The sequence below is a fragment of the Colias philodice genome, chromosome 14 (assembly GCF_061535455.1).
Source record: "Colias philodice isolate Cphi_HAF_F1 chromosome 14, ilColPhil1 Martin Lab GWU primary, whole genome shotgun sequence".
Lineage (NCBI taxonomy): Eukaryota > Metazoa > Arthropoda > Insecta > Lepidoptera > Pieridae > Colias > Colias philodice.
In genome coordinates this window covers 7,344,443-7,360,327 of record NC_143099.1, presented here as the reverse complement: position 1 = coordinate 7,360,327, position 15,885 = coordinate 7,344,443, and the positions used below count along the sequence as shown (strand labels likewise).

The 15,885-nt window shown below is 32.6% G+C and overlaps 4 protein-coding genes across 7 annotated transcripts in view; 2 read left to right on the top strand and 2 right to left on the bottom strand.

Annotated features, from left to right (window-relative positions):
• Positions 1-1,428: 1,428 nt before the first annotated feature.
• LOC149482929 (testis-expressed protein 10) lies at positions 1,429-5,162 on the bottom strand. The gene is made up of 2 exons (XM_089703055.1): positions 4,624-5,162; positions 1,429-3,261 (listed from the first exon to the last, which is right to left on the bottom strand). Exons 1-2 carry the CDS (start codon positions 4,987-4,989, stop codon positions 1,690-1,692), a joined length of 1,938 nt encoding a protein of 645 aa, XP_089559181.1. The 5' UTR covers positions 4,990-5,162; the 3' UTR covers positions 1,429-1,689.
• Positions 5,163-5,506: 344 nt separating this feature from the next.
• On the top strand, positions 5,507-6,820 carry LOC149482928 (nucleolar protein 16). Its single transcript, XM_089703701.1, has 3 exons — positions 5,507-5,716; positions 5,808-6,059; positions 6,278-6,820. The coding sequence occupies exons 1-3, from the start codon at positions 5,619-5,621 to the stop codon at positions 6,531-6,533; spliced, it is 606 nt and encodes a 201-aa protein (XP_089559827.1). The 5' UTR covers positions 5,507-5,618; the 3' UTR covers positions 6,534-6,820.
• A 39-nt stretch (positions 6,821-6,859) lies between these two features.
• LOC149482927 (protein DPCD) lies at positions 6,860-8,753 on the bottom strand. The gene is made up of 3 exons (XM_089703699.1): positions 8,123-8,753; positions 7,356-7,592; positions 6,860-7,097 (listed from the first exon to the last, which is right to left on the bottom strand). Exons 1-3 carry the CDS (start codon positions 8,480-8,482, stop codon positions 6,993-6,995), a joined length of 702 nt encoding a protein of 233 aa, XP_089559825.1. The 5' UTR covers positions 8,483-8,753; the 3' UTR covers positions 6,860-6,992.
• A 1,048-nt stretch (positions 8,754-9,801) lies between these two features.
• LOC149482926 (RNA/RNP complex-1-interacting phosphatase) overlaps positions 9,802-15,885 on the top strand; it is a 101,430-nt gene continuing 95,346 nt past the window's right edge. For all 4 annotated transcript variants that reach the window (XR_016316553.1, XR_016316554.1, XM_089703074.1 and 1 more), the window contains exons 1-2: positions 9,802-9,965; positions 10,045-10,120. Coding sequence is in view for 2 of the 4 variants with exons in the window: in XM_089703074.1 (XP_089559200.1) it covers positions 9,943-9,965; positions 10,045-10,120 (99 nt within the window). In the remaining 2 variants the exon portion in view is untranslated. The remainder of the gene's footprint in view (positions 9,966-10,044; positions 10,121-15,885) is intronic.

Genomic DNA, 15,885 nt, shown 5'->3' with positions numbered 1-15,885 from the left:
AATTAGCACAATGTGGCTATTAGTTAATTTATCTGTGTGTGTTTTCTATGTAATATGCTTATCTTCCTTTGAATGAAACCATATATGTAATATATTTTAAATAACATAACATATAATAATCCCCGATGTTCCTAAAATAAAGAATAGACTGATATATAGTATGGATTTGAATGTTGAAGTATCGCTTTCGCTTCTTATTATTTTAAAATATTTTTTTTATTTACAGGCAGTGCTGTCGGCCTCTGCTACAATACCTCGCGCAAAAAAATCTAGTAAAAGGAAAACACAATAAACACATTCAAAAAGTATTACATATATATCAGTATATTATTACATGAAGATAGTCTTGCTGCTTTAAATTTAATAGATTGAATCATTAACTATGTTGATTTTTGCATGTTTTGTTTCAAATCGTTTCGTGCAATGTGAGGTCACAAATATACAAAAGTTACCAATATTTTAAGCATAAAATGCACATAGTGAATTAAGAAACGTTTCTGTTTATGAGATGATGTTCTCAAAAATGTTTTAACCAAATATACATGTATAAATATGAACTAGGTACTTATATATATTTGCAATAGCAAATTCGCTACGCAAAAATTATATGTACTCATAATAAACATATCACCCCTCTGTTGTGAGCTATAAAAGGGGAGGATTAATTTGCTCTTTAATTGGTAATATATATTTTAGCCAAAATTTGCCAAATTTTAAGTAAACTGAAACTTCAATATGTAATATTACGTCATAATATTTAAATCGTAGACTGTTAGAAGAATATTTAAATTATGACCTAGTCTTATTCCTTTGTACCGAAGGATATATGCAAGTCCAAAGAGCTTGTACACAATCAATTTACAAGATAATTTATACATAATTTAATGAATGATTATTAACATTTTTAATGTTTCCAAAGCTGTGGTGTCGAATATTATTTATTGTATGTATCCTTTATAATATGTAGTTGCAATTACATAGGTAAAATTATTTAGATTGCTTCCAATTTATATTATAAAAGAATCCTGTGTCCTCTATTTTTTTTGTTCATTCAGCAAATGTAAAGACAAATAATTTGTATTTTTTTATAGCAAGCAAGCAAAGTTGAAGTAAAATATATGAATAATCGTGGTATGCATCTTTTGATTTTGATCGTTATAAGTTTATGAACATGTGAAAAGAATTGCCAAGGCAGTATTATTCATAAAAATATAAAGGAATATTTTTAATACATTGTAGAAATATAAAAGGAGTGTGGTAATCAAAATTGTTTATGCTGTGTTATGTTAATTTCTAAGGACTTGAAAATGTTCCTTCATAAGATTAGTTGTAATTGATTTTTAATAATTGAATTATGATAGCACAAAATGCTCATGTATAAAGAGTCATCCATGACATCATTATGTTAATATAAAAATTATGTCCAGTTTAAATTTATCAAAAATGTATTGATGTTTCATTTAAAGTTATAAATCACAATAGCTACAACTTTCTTCAAATTCATTACTAGCCACAGATTAAGGTGTTGAGAGGCTTATTGCTTCAAGTGTTGTGTGCACCTAACTAATACAATGTAACTGTAATTAAATTATTTCGTCTATGCAGATTATGAATAAATTAATATTTGCGTTTTAATGGAAATAAAATTATGAAAAATATGTATAATAGTTTTATTTATAAAATATAACATTATAAAATACCACCACTCTTCAATCTCAAAGTATCAAAGATAAATTTGCCATGATCACTTCTATATTCATGATTGAGTAGTTGATTCTCTAATAAATTTAATGAATCTGTATCCCAAGATTTTATCCAGTAAAATAGAGATAATAACTTATGATAATCATTATTATTTACACAATCACTTATCATTATTTTTGGTAAGTTTGTAATGATGTTCAGAAGCTTTGGCTTCAATACAGAATTAAAAAGTGCATTTTTGCTAACTGCAAATTTGTGAATTATGTCCACAGTTTGTAATGTAAGAGATTCTCCAAGGAGAATATTGGGCAAGTTTTTCAACCATTTCTCAAATAAGGGATTGGAGTGGAAATGCCCTAGTTTATCATTCATAGCTATTTGACACAGCAAAGTGAATATTTGTTGGTGGATATCATCACTTTCTGTTTTATTAAAATATACTTCAATGATTTTTTTAAACAGTGAATCCATAACTACAGTAGTTCTAGTCCAACCAGTTATTTCTTTTGAAACCATTGATTGCAAGATTTTGAAAACAATCTTATTTACATTTTGATTTAACTTGTAATCAAGCACTCTTTCTATGTAGCCAACAACTGTATTTATAAGTTTGCTATCTTGTGCAATATGGATACGAGGATTCAACATGATATACAAGTAGCAGATTTGTAGGTTTTCTATGGTTAATTTGGGATCAGATATTACATCTTCCATACTATTTTCACTGCTTTTAGCCTGTCTTGTTCTAACATTTGTCACATATGGAAATGAACTGCATATATTTTGACTAAAAAGTGATTTATACTTCTGGCAAAACAGTTGTTCTATATTGGAACTGGGTGTTCTTTGGTGATAGAATTTGACAAGGTCCCATATAGTGGATATCACTTCTAGTATATGTCTCAGTAATAAAGCAGCATCCTCAGTTACAACAGTTTCCATGCGGTTCCCAGATTGTGCATTGGGACTAGCTTCTATCCATGTTTCAAATAGTAAAGGCATCAACGTCTCAATATACTCTCTGAATTTATGGACTTCATCTATTTGCAGCATGTCTGAACTCTTTGTAGAGAAACAAGATAGGTGACAAAGTGATGTATAAACTGGATTAAATAAAGGATAGTGATTAGAGCCATCCATGTTAAAACTTTTTTTCTTTGTGTCATCTGACTTTTCAATAAGTGAAACTTTGTTGTAATCTGCAAATTTGTGTAAAAAGCCTTTCAATCTGTCTAGAACTTTAACCCTCCATTTGACACTGGTTATTTGACTGTTGAGATTAACAGTTAATGTTCTTCCTGGTTTGGCATCTGTACGTAGTTTTGAAATCATGTCCAAAAAATTTGGTATTATTTTGTGAAAATCTTCTGCTGCTTTTTCTGGAGCACATGCTAACAGTATATCTAAAAATAGAAGCGAGTCCTCTTGAATTCTGTTATCAATATGAGTCATGGCACTTCGCAAGTATGTTGACATGATATCAAAAAATGGTTCAATCTTTTCAGTTTGTATATTTGATAATACTAAATGAAGAACTTTTAATGCAGCTTGCCGCACCTGTAACATAAAATTACCATGTATTTTATGTGTAAGAAATGAAGGGGAACAAAATAATGTCATCATATTTAAAAGAATATGGTAAATTAACATTGTTCTGGGGTTGACTTTAGAAACGTGCGGCACGAATTTCGGCGCGATTTTAATTTTTATCGATCGATAATGATGCCCCGAAACATACATTAGCGGCTTTTCGTGCGGAAACGTGTAATTACAGAGAAATCTGTTTTTTTAATTTTTGAGATTATGTTCAAAATTTTTTGAGTTACATTGACAAAACTACAAGAATTGTGTTTGAAAGAGGTAACAAATGTCTTAATGTACATATTAAAAACCATAGTTCATTCAAAAGCATGTTGCTGAGGGGACAACAATTCATACGGGTTATTGGCGAGCATATGATTGTTTGGGGCAATATGGGTATGTTCATAAAAAAGTTAATCACTCAGACCCAGACAACCCATTTGTTGCCTCTGACCCATTTGAGTCCCAGTGGCATGTTGTAAATAGATTTTTTAAAAAAGATAACTAAAACCACCCAGCAAACTTCGGTGATAATATTATAGAATATGTGGAGACGATGGGTGGAAAAAAATAAAATGGATCCATTCATTGCCATTGTAAATTGTATCAAACATGTATACAAGATTTGAATAAATAATTATTTAAAAAAAATGTTTTTATTGTATGTATATTGCACACAAATTGTTAATCACAGAAACGAATCTGTCCACCCCGATTCCACGTGGTACTTGTCTGTCATACACTAGAGTGTATTAAAAAAGTCGGAGGCGCGGAGGAGCGTGGCGCCCGCGTGTGCTGAGGAGCAGGCAGAGTCAAGCGAGCCGGAGTGGCTGAGGCTGGTCGCCAAAGGCGACCAAAAAGCCGAAGCTACGAAGGCGAGTGAAGACTCCTGCCTGCAACGAGGTACACGGGGGCAAGCGCCACGTTCTGCAGCGCCGGAGCAGTCAAGAAAGCCCATAATCTTCGTTATATTTCTAACTATATCACTACATAGTATAAAACAAAGTCACTTTCTCTATCCCTATGTCCCTTTGTATGCTTAAATCTTTCAAACTACGCAACGGATTTTGATGCGGTTTTTTTTAATAGATAGAGTGATTCAAGAGGAAGGTTTTAGTATATAATTTATTAGGTTTAAGTCAAAGCGGGCGAAGCCGCGGGCGGTAAGCTAGTATAAATATAATCTCAAAAAAAATTTAAAAAAAATAGAAGGGGGGGTTTCCTCACTCCCCCACTTTATAGGGGGTCTCCCCTTACCTCCCCCCTCCCTTTCCCTCCCCTCCCCCCCCTTAATTCGTGCCGCAAATTTCTAAAGAAATACCTTGTTCTGTAACTTACATTTTTTTCCACATTTAATATTAGAGCACTAACACCCTGAATAACAGGGCCAAGACTTTGCTCAAGAATCTCTGTGTTTGAACTTATGATCTCCTTCAGGCCATCAAGTGCATCAGTACGAGACTGTGCATTGAAATGATTGAGTCTGGATAATAGTTCTTTGACGTTAAGTTTTCTAGTAGACAGAGCCTCCGTTTGAGCATGTTTTTTCAATTGCTCTTTGATTACTATCTTTTTAACTTTAAAATTGGTTTTAGTAACATTTGTTCCTTTGGGCAATTCTTTGTCTTTCTTGCCTTTCAATTTTGTTTTCGACTTTTCTGCCTTTAGAAACTTTTTGTGGCGAGTTGCACCTGTTTTATGCATTGTTAAGTAATAAAAGATAACACTATTTTATCGTACGAACAAAAATATAATGATTTTAGTAATGACTCTTCTAACTATTTAAGAAAACATGTCTATACTTTTATATGAACAGCAATGTGTTTTAAATTTAGTATTTACAGGTTATGTTCTGTGTGAGTAGTATATTCTTTGTTCTGTGTTATTTCAACAATTTGTCGGATAATCGGATTTCGAACACGTTACACGAATAAAGTGACAAGTGACAACGTCAGTTCTCACGTCTCACATATGACATTATTGTGTTATTATTGCCATTCAAGAAAATTTTAAAATACTTCTACAAAGCTAAATCTTCGTTAATAATGAAAAGCGGTGCAAAGAGTGAAAAAATCATAAATATGCACCAGGTATCTTTCTTCTTGACACTGTAGTCTTTACACATTATCATAATTGAGAAAAAATATATATGCACATCTGGCAACAATATAATAATTACTCTGTACTGGCAGCAGCGGTAAGTGGCAACATTTACGTCAATTTACAATTACGTCAAAAGTCAAAACTTGCTCTGTGGTCAAAACGCACAAAATATCTTGTTTACAAATCGTAAATTTATATTATTTTCTTTAAAGAACTAAATAACTTAAAATATGAAGATAAAAAAGCAACATAAGAAGAAGAAATATCTTCATAAACTTAACCGTAAAAGAATGCATTTGAAACAAAAAAGTACTGGGACGATTAAATGGTTTGTAATACACGTGGTTTTAACTTACTTAACGAATTATAATAATATGTATTTGTTTCCGCAGTTTATAATATGATTAATATTTTTTTAGTAAAGCACTTAAGGAGGCCTGGAATCATAGTAAATCCACATCCCGTAACTTACGAGATATGGGTCTGGCGAACGATCCTAACAAAGTTATAAAAATACCCAGTTTCAAAGAAGAGCAATTAAAAGTAGCCAAGAAAATTGTTAATCCAGAAGCTCCAGATGTAGAAAAAGTAGTTGCAAAAAAATCTCGCAAAAAGGTTGTTGCCAAAAAATTAGAAGAAGAAGCTACTGCCCCTAGAGAAAGGAGATTCATGTAAGTACATATATAAAATGTATTCATAAAATTTGGCTGAATTGCAGTACCTATATAGGTTTGATCACCATAAAATGTGTTTTCTATTACAAGTATTTAAATAACTTTACAGACACTGGGTGTTGTATTGCTTTAAATCTATACATCTAATAAAATTGTTAAAAGCTCAATTTGTATTGAAGAAAATGTTATAATTTTATTTCTTTTACAATTTTCAGGCTACCAAAAGGACAAGTTGAATTTATTACTTATTTACTAGATAAATATGGCCATGATTATAAAGCAATGGTAAAAGATAAAAAGAACTATAACCAATATACATGGAAACAACTGAGAGCCAAAGTGAAAACTTTTATGGGCATACCATTACAATATGGGGAATATTTAAAATCAAGAGGACTGTTAGACAAAGAAGAGAATGAAGAAGAGCTCAAGGAACAAGCAAAAGCGTTAATTATGGATGATAGTGATTAAGTTATATTTTACATAAATAGTAGGTTTAAGATATTGAATTTCCCTTGTGACAGAATCAATGATTTATTTAATCTTTTGACTCATTGAGGAATTTAAATTATGTACCTGTTACATGTCTGTGAAGAATTTGAACTCTGTCACTTATCCTCTCTGAATATTTAATTTTACCTTTTGCTGTATGTTATTTTATATGTTAATCCATCTACCCAAACACATGTTTGACAGTTACAGAATTTCTACAGCAAATATTGCATAATATTTGCATAGATGAAAATAATTTAACCATTCTTTGTGAACCTATAAAGTATAAGATATAAAATAAAAAATTTAAACTGTAAAAACTTATTTTATTTCAATAATAGTCTGCATTGACATCCTTAATATTGCACACAACTTACAAATACCACTCATTTGTCCAAAGAACAATAAACAATTTATTTCTTGTAAATATCAATAATTTTATTGAGTTTTGCAATCACTTGGAATATCCTTTACTGATTTAACATTATTCAGCTCCTCATACCATTCTTTTTCCATATCTAGTAGTTGTTGGGGCTTCTTGTACTGTAAATTTAAATTTAATAATGATAAGTGATCTAGTCTAAATAATTGTAAAATTTTATTGCTCCGTTTATATCTTACAATATAAGTCAGGTTACTGTTAAATTTATTTTTTAATAACTGGTACACATTACAAACTATGCTTAATAAACTGTAATAACACAAAAAAAAATCAGTATAATATGCTACATATTGCGAAGCTTCCATCGATTTTTAAAAGTAAGTTTTTTTAAATTACAGATAATAAATGATAAATCTTACCATTACAATGAGAGTATTATACTTATGAGAAGATTGAATATTAGCTTGTTCAACATTTAATCCAAGTCTTGTAAGTTCAGGAATAAATAACTTCTTATAATATTTCTTATTTGTTGTACTGACGACGATACACTTCTCCTCATTGTTTGCTTTTAACCCATATGTTTCTATTGGGTATGGCAAGTTTCTTATTCTCCATTCCAAATTAACTCTAGTATTGCGCCTAGTAACAACTGGCTGAAACAAAAATAAGAATCATGTTGAAGACGAACAAAATACTCACACGATTATTTGATGAAACATAAAGATCCAAGCCATTAATGTTACATTATAAATTCCTTCAGAATAAAAATATACAACAGTGATATGATACATCTAATATCTTAATACTATTATAAAGGCAAAAGTTTGTATGGATGTTTGTTACTCTTTCACGTGAAAACGACTGAACCGATTCCAATGAAATTTAGCACACATATAGAGGGTAACTTGGATTAACACATAGGTTTTTATCCCGGAAATCCCATGGGAACGGGAACTATGCGGGTTTTCCTTTGCAAACGCGGGCGAAGCCGCGGCCGGAAATCTAGTCTAATAATAAAACGAAAAAAGGAAATTATAGAAGTTATGTACGAGTTTGATAAAATCAATATGTTTTATTCCTATCTACAGAATATCATAAGTCTATGAATATCTTGTTATGATACTAATAACTCATATTAATATTAAACAAAATAAGGTAAGTATCAACAGTTGGTTTGACATACCTGGTCTTTGCTTTCAACAATTTCAGCAGAATCTATAGGCTGCACTGCATCTGGTATAGGATCTCCTATCTCAACATCCCATTTCCCTTCACTACCTAGTTTTCCTTTAGACTTCCATGCTCTTCGGAGTAGCACTTTAGTATCCACATTATATTCTTCAACCATTTCTTTGTCATCATCAAATTTATAGTGAATTTTTCTTACTTTATCTTCTTTTAAACACGTTTTCTCTGCATTTAATAAAGATCTGTACCACACTGTATTTTTGTACATGTTTTCTTTAAATCGTCGTATTACTTGTTCTTCAAATATAGCTTTATCCGATTCATAAGCTTCGACCAAACAAACTTTTCTTTTCATTTTGTTTCTATGGTAACCATTAGACGTGTTGCCTAAAATTTTTAAAATTATTTTGTGCCTTGATAATGTTTTGTGTGTAATACAAACATCATACAAAATATATATGTTAATTTAAATTTAGAGCTTTAGATGTTTGGTTACAGCCAAGTTCCAGCATAAGTAATGAATAGTATTCATCGCAAACAAAACAAAATTAATTATGTGGCGTAAAGTCGAAAATTTAAATAAAAATTTATGTATCTGAAATCTGAATCGTAGATCTGAATGGACTGTCAAGTGTCAACCACCTGTCAAGTGTCAAGTATAGAACATAGAAGTTTATTTCGGTTTACTTATTCTGTTTGATTGTCCGCGAGTTTTCATTCGTGAAATAAACTTTACCAAGAGTCCTCTACCATTAATTTATTTAAAAAAAAATGGTTGCCTGTAAAGTCGGTTTTACGGGCGAAGATTTTACGTGACAACGTCTTTTTCTCGATCATAGTTGAGTGGGAGAGAGACGCAAGGCATTCGGCGGGCCTCTCTCTCGTTCGGTGACTCATCGTAACGTTACCGAGCGTTACACTTTTTCATAAGTGACTCCCAGTCGCAACCTAATTTAAGACGTTCGCGTTGTCACGTCAAAAATGGTTGCCTGTAAAGTCGGTTTTACGGGCGAAGATTTTACGTGACAACGTCTTTTTCTCGATCATAGTTGAGTGGGAGAGAGACGCAAGGCATTCGGCGGGCCTCTCTCTCGTTCGGTGACTCATCGTAACGTTACCGAGCGTTACACTTTTTCATAAGTGACTCCCAGTCGCAACCTAATTTAAGACGTTGTCACGTCAAAACTAACAACAATATTAAAATTGTTGTTAAAAGTTTAAAATTAATTACTGCATATTATTTATCGGATCGGCGTCCAACACTGATATTGGATCGGATAACGTGAAAACTGTGGTCAAAACCTTGTCAAAATGCTGTTGTCTGTTGTAGACTACATAGCGGATAAAAAAAAATTAAAAAAAAAATCCTGCAAATTCCCTAAGAGCTAGCGCGCACGAGCAACATTGTCTCCGCAACTATTTTGTCTCTCCCATCAATTGTATGGGGAGTTGCGTCGCGTGCGCGCACTTTCATACTAGCCCATGGGTGGAGAGACAAAATAGTTTCGGAGACAAAATAGTTGCGGACACAAAGTTGCTCGTGCGCGCTAGCCATTATTATAGTACTCTTTGGCGCTAGCTCTAATTTGAAGATCATTTTTGAGCTTTTGAGGATATTTATTACTTAATCTGTGCTTCCCAATTCCCATAAACAAAATAATAAACGTCACGAATTAAAATTTAAAATGACAAATTGGGTTTTGAGGTTATAGTTTATATTTACAAAATAGTCATTTAAATAAAAATAAAAAATATTAATTTTACATTCAGTATAGTAAATAGTTTAACTTTAGTCTTTATCTTCTATACTTTAAAATGGCTCCTAAAATTCCTGATAGGTAGGTTTTTCGTGTTTTATTTATACTTTTGTATTTTTTGTATTACTACTGTTTGGTTCTGATTTAAACCATATTTCAGATGGATACCCTATAAAGCATTTGGTAAAGTTATAGAAGGCACTCGGATTATTTGTTTCAAGGTTCCACTCCACCGGGTATGTAGAAAAATAAATATTAGAGAATATAATATGACTATATTTATTTATTTATTTATTTATTTATTTATTTATTTCAAAAAGGCTTACCAACTAGATACATAATTTTTGTTACAATAATTCAAATTAGGGTATTTCTTTAGAAATTTGCGGCACGAATTAAGGGGGGGGAGGGGAGGGAAAGGGAGGGGGGAGGTAAGGGGAGACCCCCTATAAAGTGGGGGGGTGAGGAAACCCCCCCTTCTATTTTTTTTTATTTTTTTTTGAGATTATATTTATACTAGCTTACCGCCCGCGGCTTCGCCCGCTTTGACTTAAACCTAATAAATTATATACTAAAACCTTCCTCTTGAATCACTCTATCTATTAAAAAAAACCGCATCAAAATCCGTTGCGTAGTTTGAAAGATTTAAGCATACAAAGGGACATAGGGATAGAGAAAGTGACTTTGTTTTATACTGTGTAGTGATGTGTAGTTAGAAATATAACGAAGATTATGGGCTTTCTTGACTGCTCCGGCGCTGCAGAACGTGGCGCTTGCCCCCGTGTACCTCGTTGCAGGCAGGAGTCTTCACTCGCCTTCGTAGCTTCGGCTTTTTGGTCGCCTTTGGCGACCAGCCTCAGCCACTCCGGCTCGCTTGACTCTGCCTGCTCTCAGCACACGCGGGCGCCACGCTCCTCCGCGCCTCCGACTTTTTTAATACACTCTAGTGTATGACAGACAAGTACCACGTGGAATCGGGGTGGACAGATTCGGTTCTGTGATTAACAATTTGTGTGCAATATACATACAATAAAAACATTTTTTTAAATAATTATTTTTCAAATCTTGTATACATGTTTGATACAATTTACAATGGCAATGAATGGATCCATTTTATTTTTTTCCACTCATCGTCTCCACATATTCTATAATATTATCACCGAAGTTTGCTGGGTGGTTATAGTTATCTTTTTTAAAAAATCTTTTTACAACATGCCACTGGGACTCAAATGGGTCAGAGGCAACAAATGGGTCTTGTCTGGGTCTGAGTGATAAACGTTTTTATGAACATACCCATATTGCCCCAAACAATCATATGCTCGCCAATAACCCGTATGAATTGTTGTCCCCTCAGCAACATGCTTTTGAATGAACTATGGTTTTTAATATGTACATTAAGACATTTGTTACCTCTTTCAAACACAATTCTTGTAGTTTTGTCAATGTAACTCAAACAATTTTGAACATAATCTCAAAAATTAAAAAAAAGATTTCTCTGTAATTACACGTTTCCGCACGAAAAGCCGCTAATGTATGTTTCGGGGCATCATTATCGATCGATAAAAATTAAAATCGCGCCGAAATTCGTGCCGCACGTTTCTAAAGTCAACCCCAAATTAGTTTAAAATAAACATTGGTACTTATGTATCTAAATTATAGGTAGGCACCGCTTTGACAATATTTCAGATAAAAATAAGCTTTAAAATATAACTAATCTAAAATAATAAAAAAAAAAAAATTAATACAATTTGTTTAACATGTTAACAATATGTTTTTTGAACGAGCTCAATTTTAAAAAATAAACATCTGTGTTATGATCAATGCTAAATATTCTATTATATAATTTTAAAATTAGTTGTAACGGGGAGTTCGAACCATATTTATTTTTTGAAAATTTTGTGAACATAGGGCAAAAACTACTAAGTCGACAGTTATAGATAGGCACCGAGATTCCAATCTGTGACAACAGTGATGGACAGTCTATCTCATTGTTCAATAATTTATGTAGGCATATTAGCTGTGACACGTTTCTGCGCGTTTCCAAAGACTCCATTTTAAAAAAGTTTAGCCGTTCACGATAGTTTGTAAAACTGTTGTTTTTTGTGATAAAACTTAATCTATAAAGAAATTTTTTCTGTACCGATTCAATCCGAGTAATATATTTTTTATAATAAGGACACCAGACAACTGAATTGTATTCAAGGTTAGACCTTACGAGAGAATTATAAAGTATTTTCATTGCGAGTGCAGATTTGAAATCCTGTGTATTACGAAAAATAAAACCTAACATTTTAAAACTTTTGCGAACCACCAAATCTATATGTGTATCAAATCTGCATTCGCCGTCTAATGTAACGCCTAAGTCCTTAAGATTGTACTTCTGATTTATAGCAATATCATCAATTTTATAAGTTGATTTGAATCTAACATGTTTCCTGGAGAGTTTTATAAAGTTACATTTACTTCCATTCAGCTGCATTAGATTAGTCTTACACCAAAGAGATACTCGATTAAGATCATCCTGCAGTTTTCTTTGGTCGTGGGAGCAATTTACAGCTCTGAAAAGTTTTAAGTCATCCGCATAAACTTCATATTCAGATTATAATATGACATTAGTAATGTCGTTTATAAATAATGTAAACAATAATGGTCCTAGATGGGAGCCTTGGGGGACTCCAGATAACTGATAATATTCTTTAGACTGATATCCACTAAGCTTAACTGTTTGTGGTCTAAGGTATAAGTAAGACTGCAACCAGGGTAAGATCTGTTCTGGAAGGCAATATGTGTCCCTAAGTTTTTTTATTAGCAGATGGTGATTCACTGTGTCAAAGGCCTTACTGAAATCAGTGTATATTACGTCGACCTCGTTACCATTGCTTATTTTTGTTATTACTGAGTTAGTAAAACTTAGCAAGTTGGTAAGTGTCGAGCGTTTTTTAGTGAAGCCATGTTGGTTCTCAGAGATAAGACTCTTGGTATGCCACGATATGTAACCATAAACGAGAGACTCGAAAATTTTCGCAGGTGTCGATAACAACGTTATAGGCCGATAATTTTTAACATCACACTTATCGCCCTGTTTAAAAATTGGTACTATCAAACCTTTTTTCCAAAAAGTCGGAAATATTCCGATATTTAGTGATTTATTGAAAATTATAGATAGAGGAACTGACAATTCTGTTGCACATCTTTTGTAAAATACCGTACTGATACCATCATATCCTGCACCTTTATTAATATCAAGTAGTTGTAATTTACGTTTGATCTCTCGTTCAGTAATGTTTACGTTATTAAGAGCGCTGCTAAAAGTTAAAGATGAAAGTACATTTTGTGCCAACGAGGATGACGACGATTGTCTGTATACCGAAGAAAAATGTTCAACAAATAAGTTTGCTATTTCATTACCATCATTAGCTGATTTATTATTAAGTACCATAACAGATGGAAAGTTGCATGCATGACTCCGCTTAGATTTTATGTAGGTCCAAAAGGTTTTAGGATTTTTTGATATATCTATCTGTATTTTAGTTATATAATCTTCATAAGACTTATCTAATATGATACGAGTTCTATTTTTTAATAAATTATATTGCAGTTTATCCATTTCATTTTTATAAATTTTATAGCGTTTACGATATTTTTCTTTTTCGCCTAACAATTTAATAAGCCTATTTGTGAACCAGGGAGGATACTTAGAGTTGCGTGTTTGCTTAAGTGGAACGTGTTTCTTTATTAAATTTCGCAAGATAGCATAGAACTCGGAAACCATATTATTTACATCCATGTCATAAGGTAACGTTGATGTCCAATCAATCGCAGATAGTTCATGTTTAATATTATCATATTTTCCATTGAAAAAGTTAAATATGTCATTCCTTTTTGTGACGTTGTGTTTTAGGTACAAAGGTGTTTCTAAACTTACAGTTATGATTAGAGGGGGATGATACCTATCAACTATGGATATGGGCTCCAACGCCTCCGTGACCATGACGTTGTCTAAATTAGATAATACCAAGTCTAATATTCTGTCATTACAATTAGCAATGGCGTTGTATTGTTTATTATTACAGAAAGCCATGAAGTCAATAAGCGAAACTGCAATCGGGTTATTGCAATTATATGGACTCAGAAAATTGTCATTATGTTCTTTTCTTGTCCAACATAGATTACTACCCATATTAAAATCACCAACGATCAGATGATTTACCGACGCATTAGCGGCCATGGAAGATTTATTTAAAAAGTTCTCCAGAACCGCACTATTAATGGGAGGAGGAATATAGATAGCACATAAACTGATTCTCTGCAATCCATTCGTAGTGGGAAATTCTATCGCTACCCATAAATCCTCAGCACTACTTTCAAAATTAGACATTCTATAGGATTTCACTGACTTATGTACAGCAATGAGTACACCGCCACCCTCTTTATCCCTAAACAATGAATTAGACTGTCTATCCCGTCTGTAAATTTCATAACGATTGTCAAGTATTTCTCCATCAAATATATTATGGTTAAGCCATGTTTCAGTAAATACTATTATTAAGTAGTTATGTGCCAGTACGTTTTTGTGTATCTCTAGTAACTTAGTTCTCATTCCCCTGATGTTTTGATAATAAATACTTAATTCGATTTGTTTATTAATGTTTCGAACTCGACTCATATTCACAAAGCAAAAAAAAAAAAAAAAAAGTAAAATAAAATAAAATAAAATTACAAGATATCTACTATGCACGAATTACAATTTGAAAAAAAAAAAATTCTATATATTATAATTAATAACAGAAATTATTTGAGCAACTGTTGAAGGTGTTCAATACTTAAGATATTCCTTGCAGGACTCGCCTCTTCTTTACGAATAAATATTTTCCCGTTTCGCACCCAAACGAATTTATAACCGTTCCTCTTAGCCTGTTTACGTGTTTCAGCATGCAGATGTTTGTTTGCCAGTGTCAGATGTTCATTTACATATATTTGTGATTCAGGACCGGATATGGCCAGAAGAGATGATGATAGTTTTTTGTCTTTATGGGATTTATTGTAATTAATTACAGCTGCAAGAAAATTATCCCGGATGAACTTGTTAGGAAACTGACATACAAGATTTCTTGGTTTCTTGGATTCCCTATTAGACTTAGCAACTCTCGTGGCGATTAGTATATCTCTTGGCGATGAAAGGTTATATCCAACTACGTTACAGATTTGTTCAATAAGTTTGATTGTGTTCTCGTTTTTGTGTTCCGGAATACCAACTATTTCTACGTTGCTTTGTCGTGCAAATTGTTCCATAGAGGATAATCGATATTGTAAATCGTTTAATGTTGTGCTTAAAATGTCTTTTTCGGCGCGGAGAGAAACTATTTCATCTGTTTTTGAATTGACGACGTCTAGTAACTCGTCGTATTGATTATGAAGCAATGTTGTAGTTTCCTCTAAAACCTGCACTTGTTGTTTAATCGGTTCTAATTCACAAATCAAAACCTCTCGAATAATGCTTGGTAACTCCTTTCGAATTGCGTCAATAATTTTTTCCTCAATTTTGCTTATAATATTTGGCGGGAGAATATTTGAATCCTGCGCGTTGTTATGAGCCTGAGTTACAAGAGACGAAGGTGTAGTAGTGTTACTGATTTTCGTGTTTGGAGAACAAATCGGGCATACCCACTGTGATCTTGGCTTGGAATCGCTTCGTTGACTAACACAGTCGTTATGATAATGTTTTCCACATTTTATGCATTTAAGCCTTTTTTGCGTTACAAGTATTGTAATTAAACACTTAGCGCATTCTAAAGGCATAATGAGAATATGTATAAATTAAAATTTAAAATTTAAAAGTAAAAATTCTTGTAAGACCGTGGTGATTTGATCTTGGGTTCGTTGAGTCGCTCATTGAAGTTTGTCCGCAGAGCTATTCGGCAGTTACTTGCTGAGGCGAATTAGACAATCATATGTGACTTATGTTCTTGAATACAACACGAATAGATGGGTGGTGGACGAG

Bases quoted from the DNA above. Each gene is read 5' to 3' on its own strand.
- LOC149482929 (XM_089703055.1), bottom strand. From the start codon at position 4,989: ATGCATAAAACAGGTGCAACTCGCCACAAAAAGTTTCTAAAGGCAGAA. The intron at 3,262-4,623 runs GTAAGTTACAGA...TTTATGTTACAG, and splicing joins TATTAAATGTGGAAAAAAAT to GTGCGGCAAGCTGCATTAAA.
- LOC149482928 (XM_089703701.1), top strand. From the start codon at position 5,619: ATGAAGATAAAAAAGCAACATAAGAAGAAGAAATATCTTCATAAACTT. The intron at 5,717-5,807 runs GTTTGTAATACA...ATATTTTTTTAG, and splicing joins AGTACTGGGACGATTAAATG to TAAAGCACTTAAGGAGGCCT. The intron at 6,060-6,277 runs GTAAGTACATAT...TACAATTTTCAG, and splicing joins CCTAGAGAAAGGAGATTCAT to GCTACCAAAAGGACAAGTTG.
- LOC149482927 (XM_089703699.1), bottom strand. From the start codon at position 8,482: ATGAAAAGAAAAGTTTGTTTGGTCGAAGCTTATGAATCGGATAAAGCT. The intron at 7,593-8,122 runs GTATGTCAAACC...TTTTTGTTTCAG, and splicing joins TTGTTGAAAGCAAAGACCAG to CCAGTTGTTACTAGGCGCAA. The intron at 7,098-7,355 runs GTAAGATTTATC...TTAAATTTACAG, and splicing joins ATAATACTCTCATTGTAATG to TACAAGAAGCCCCAACAACT.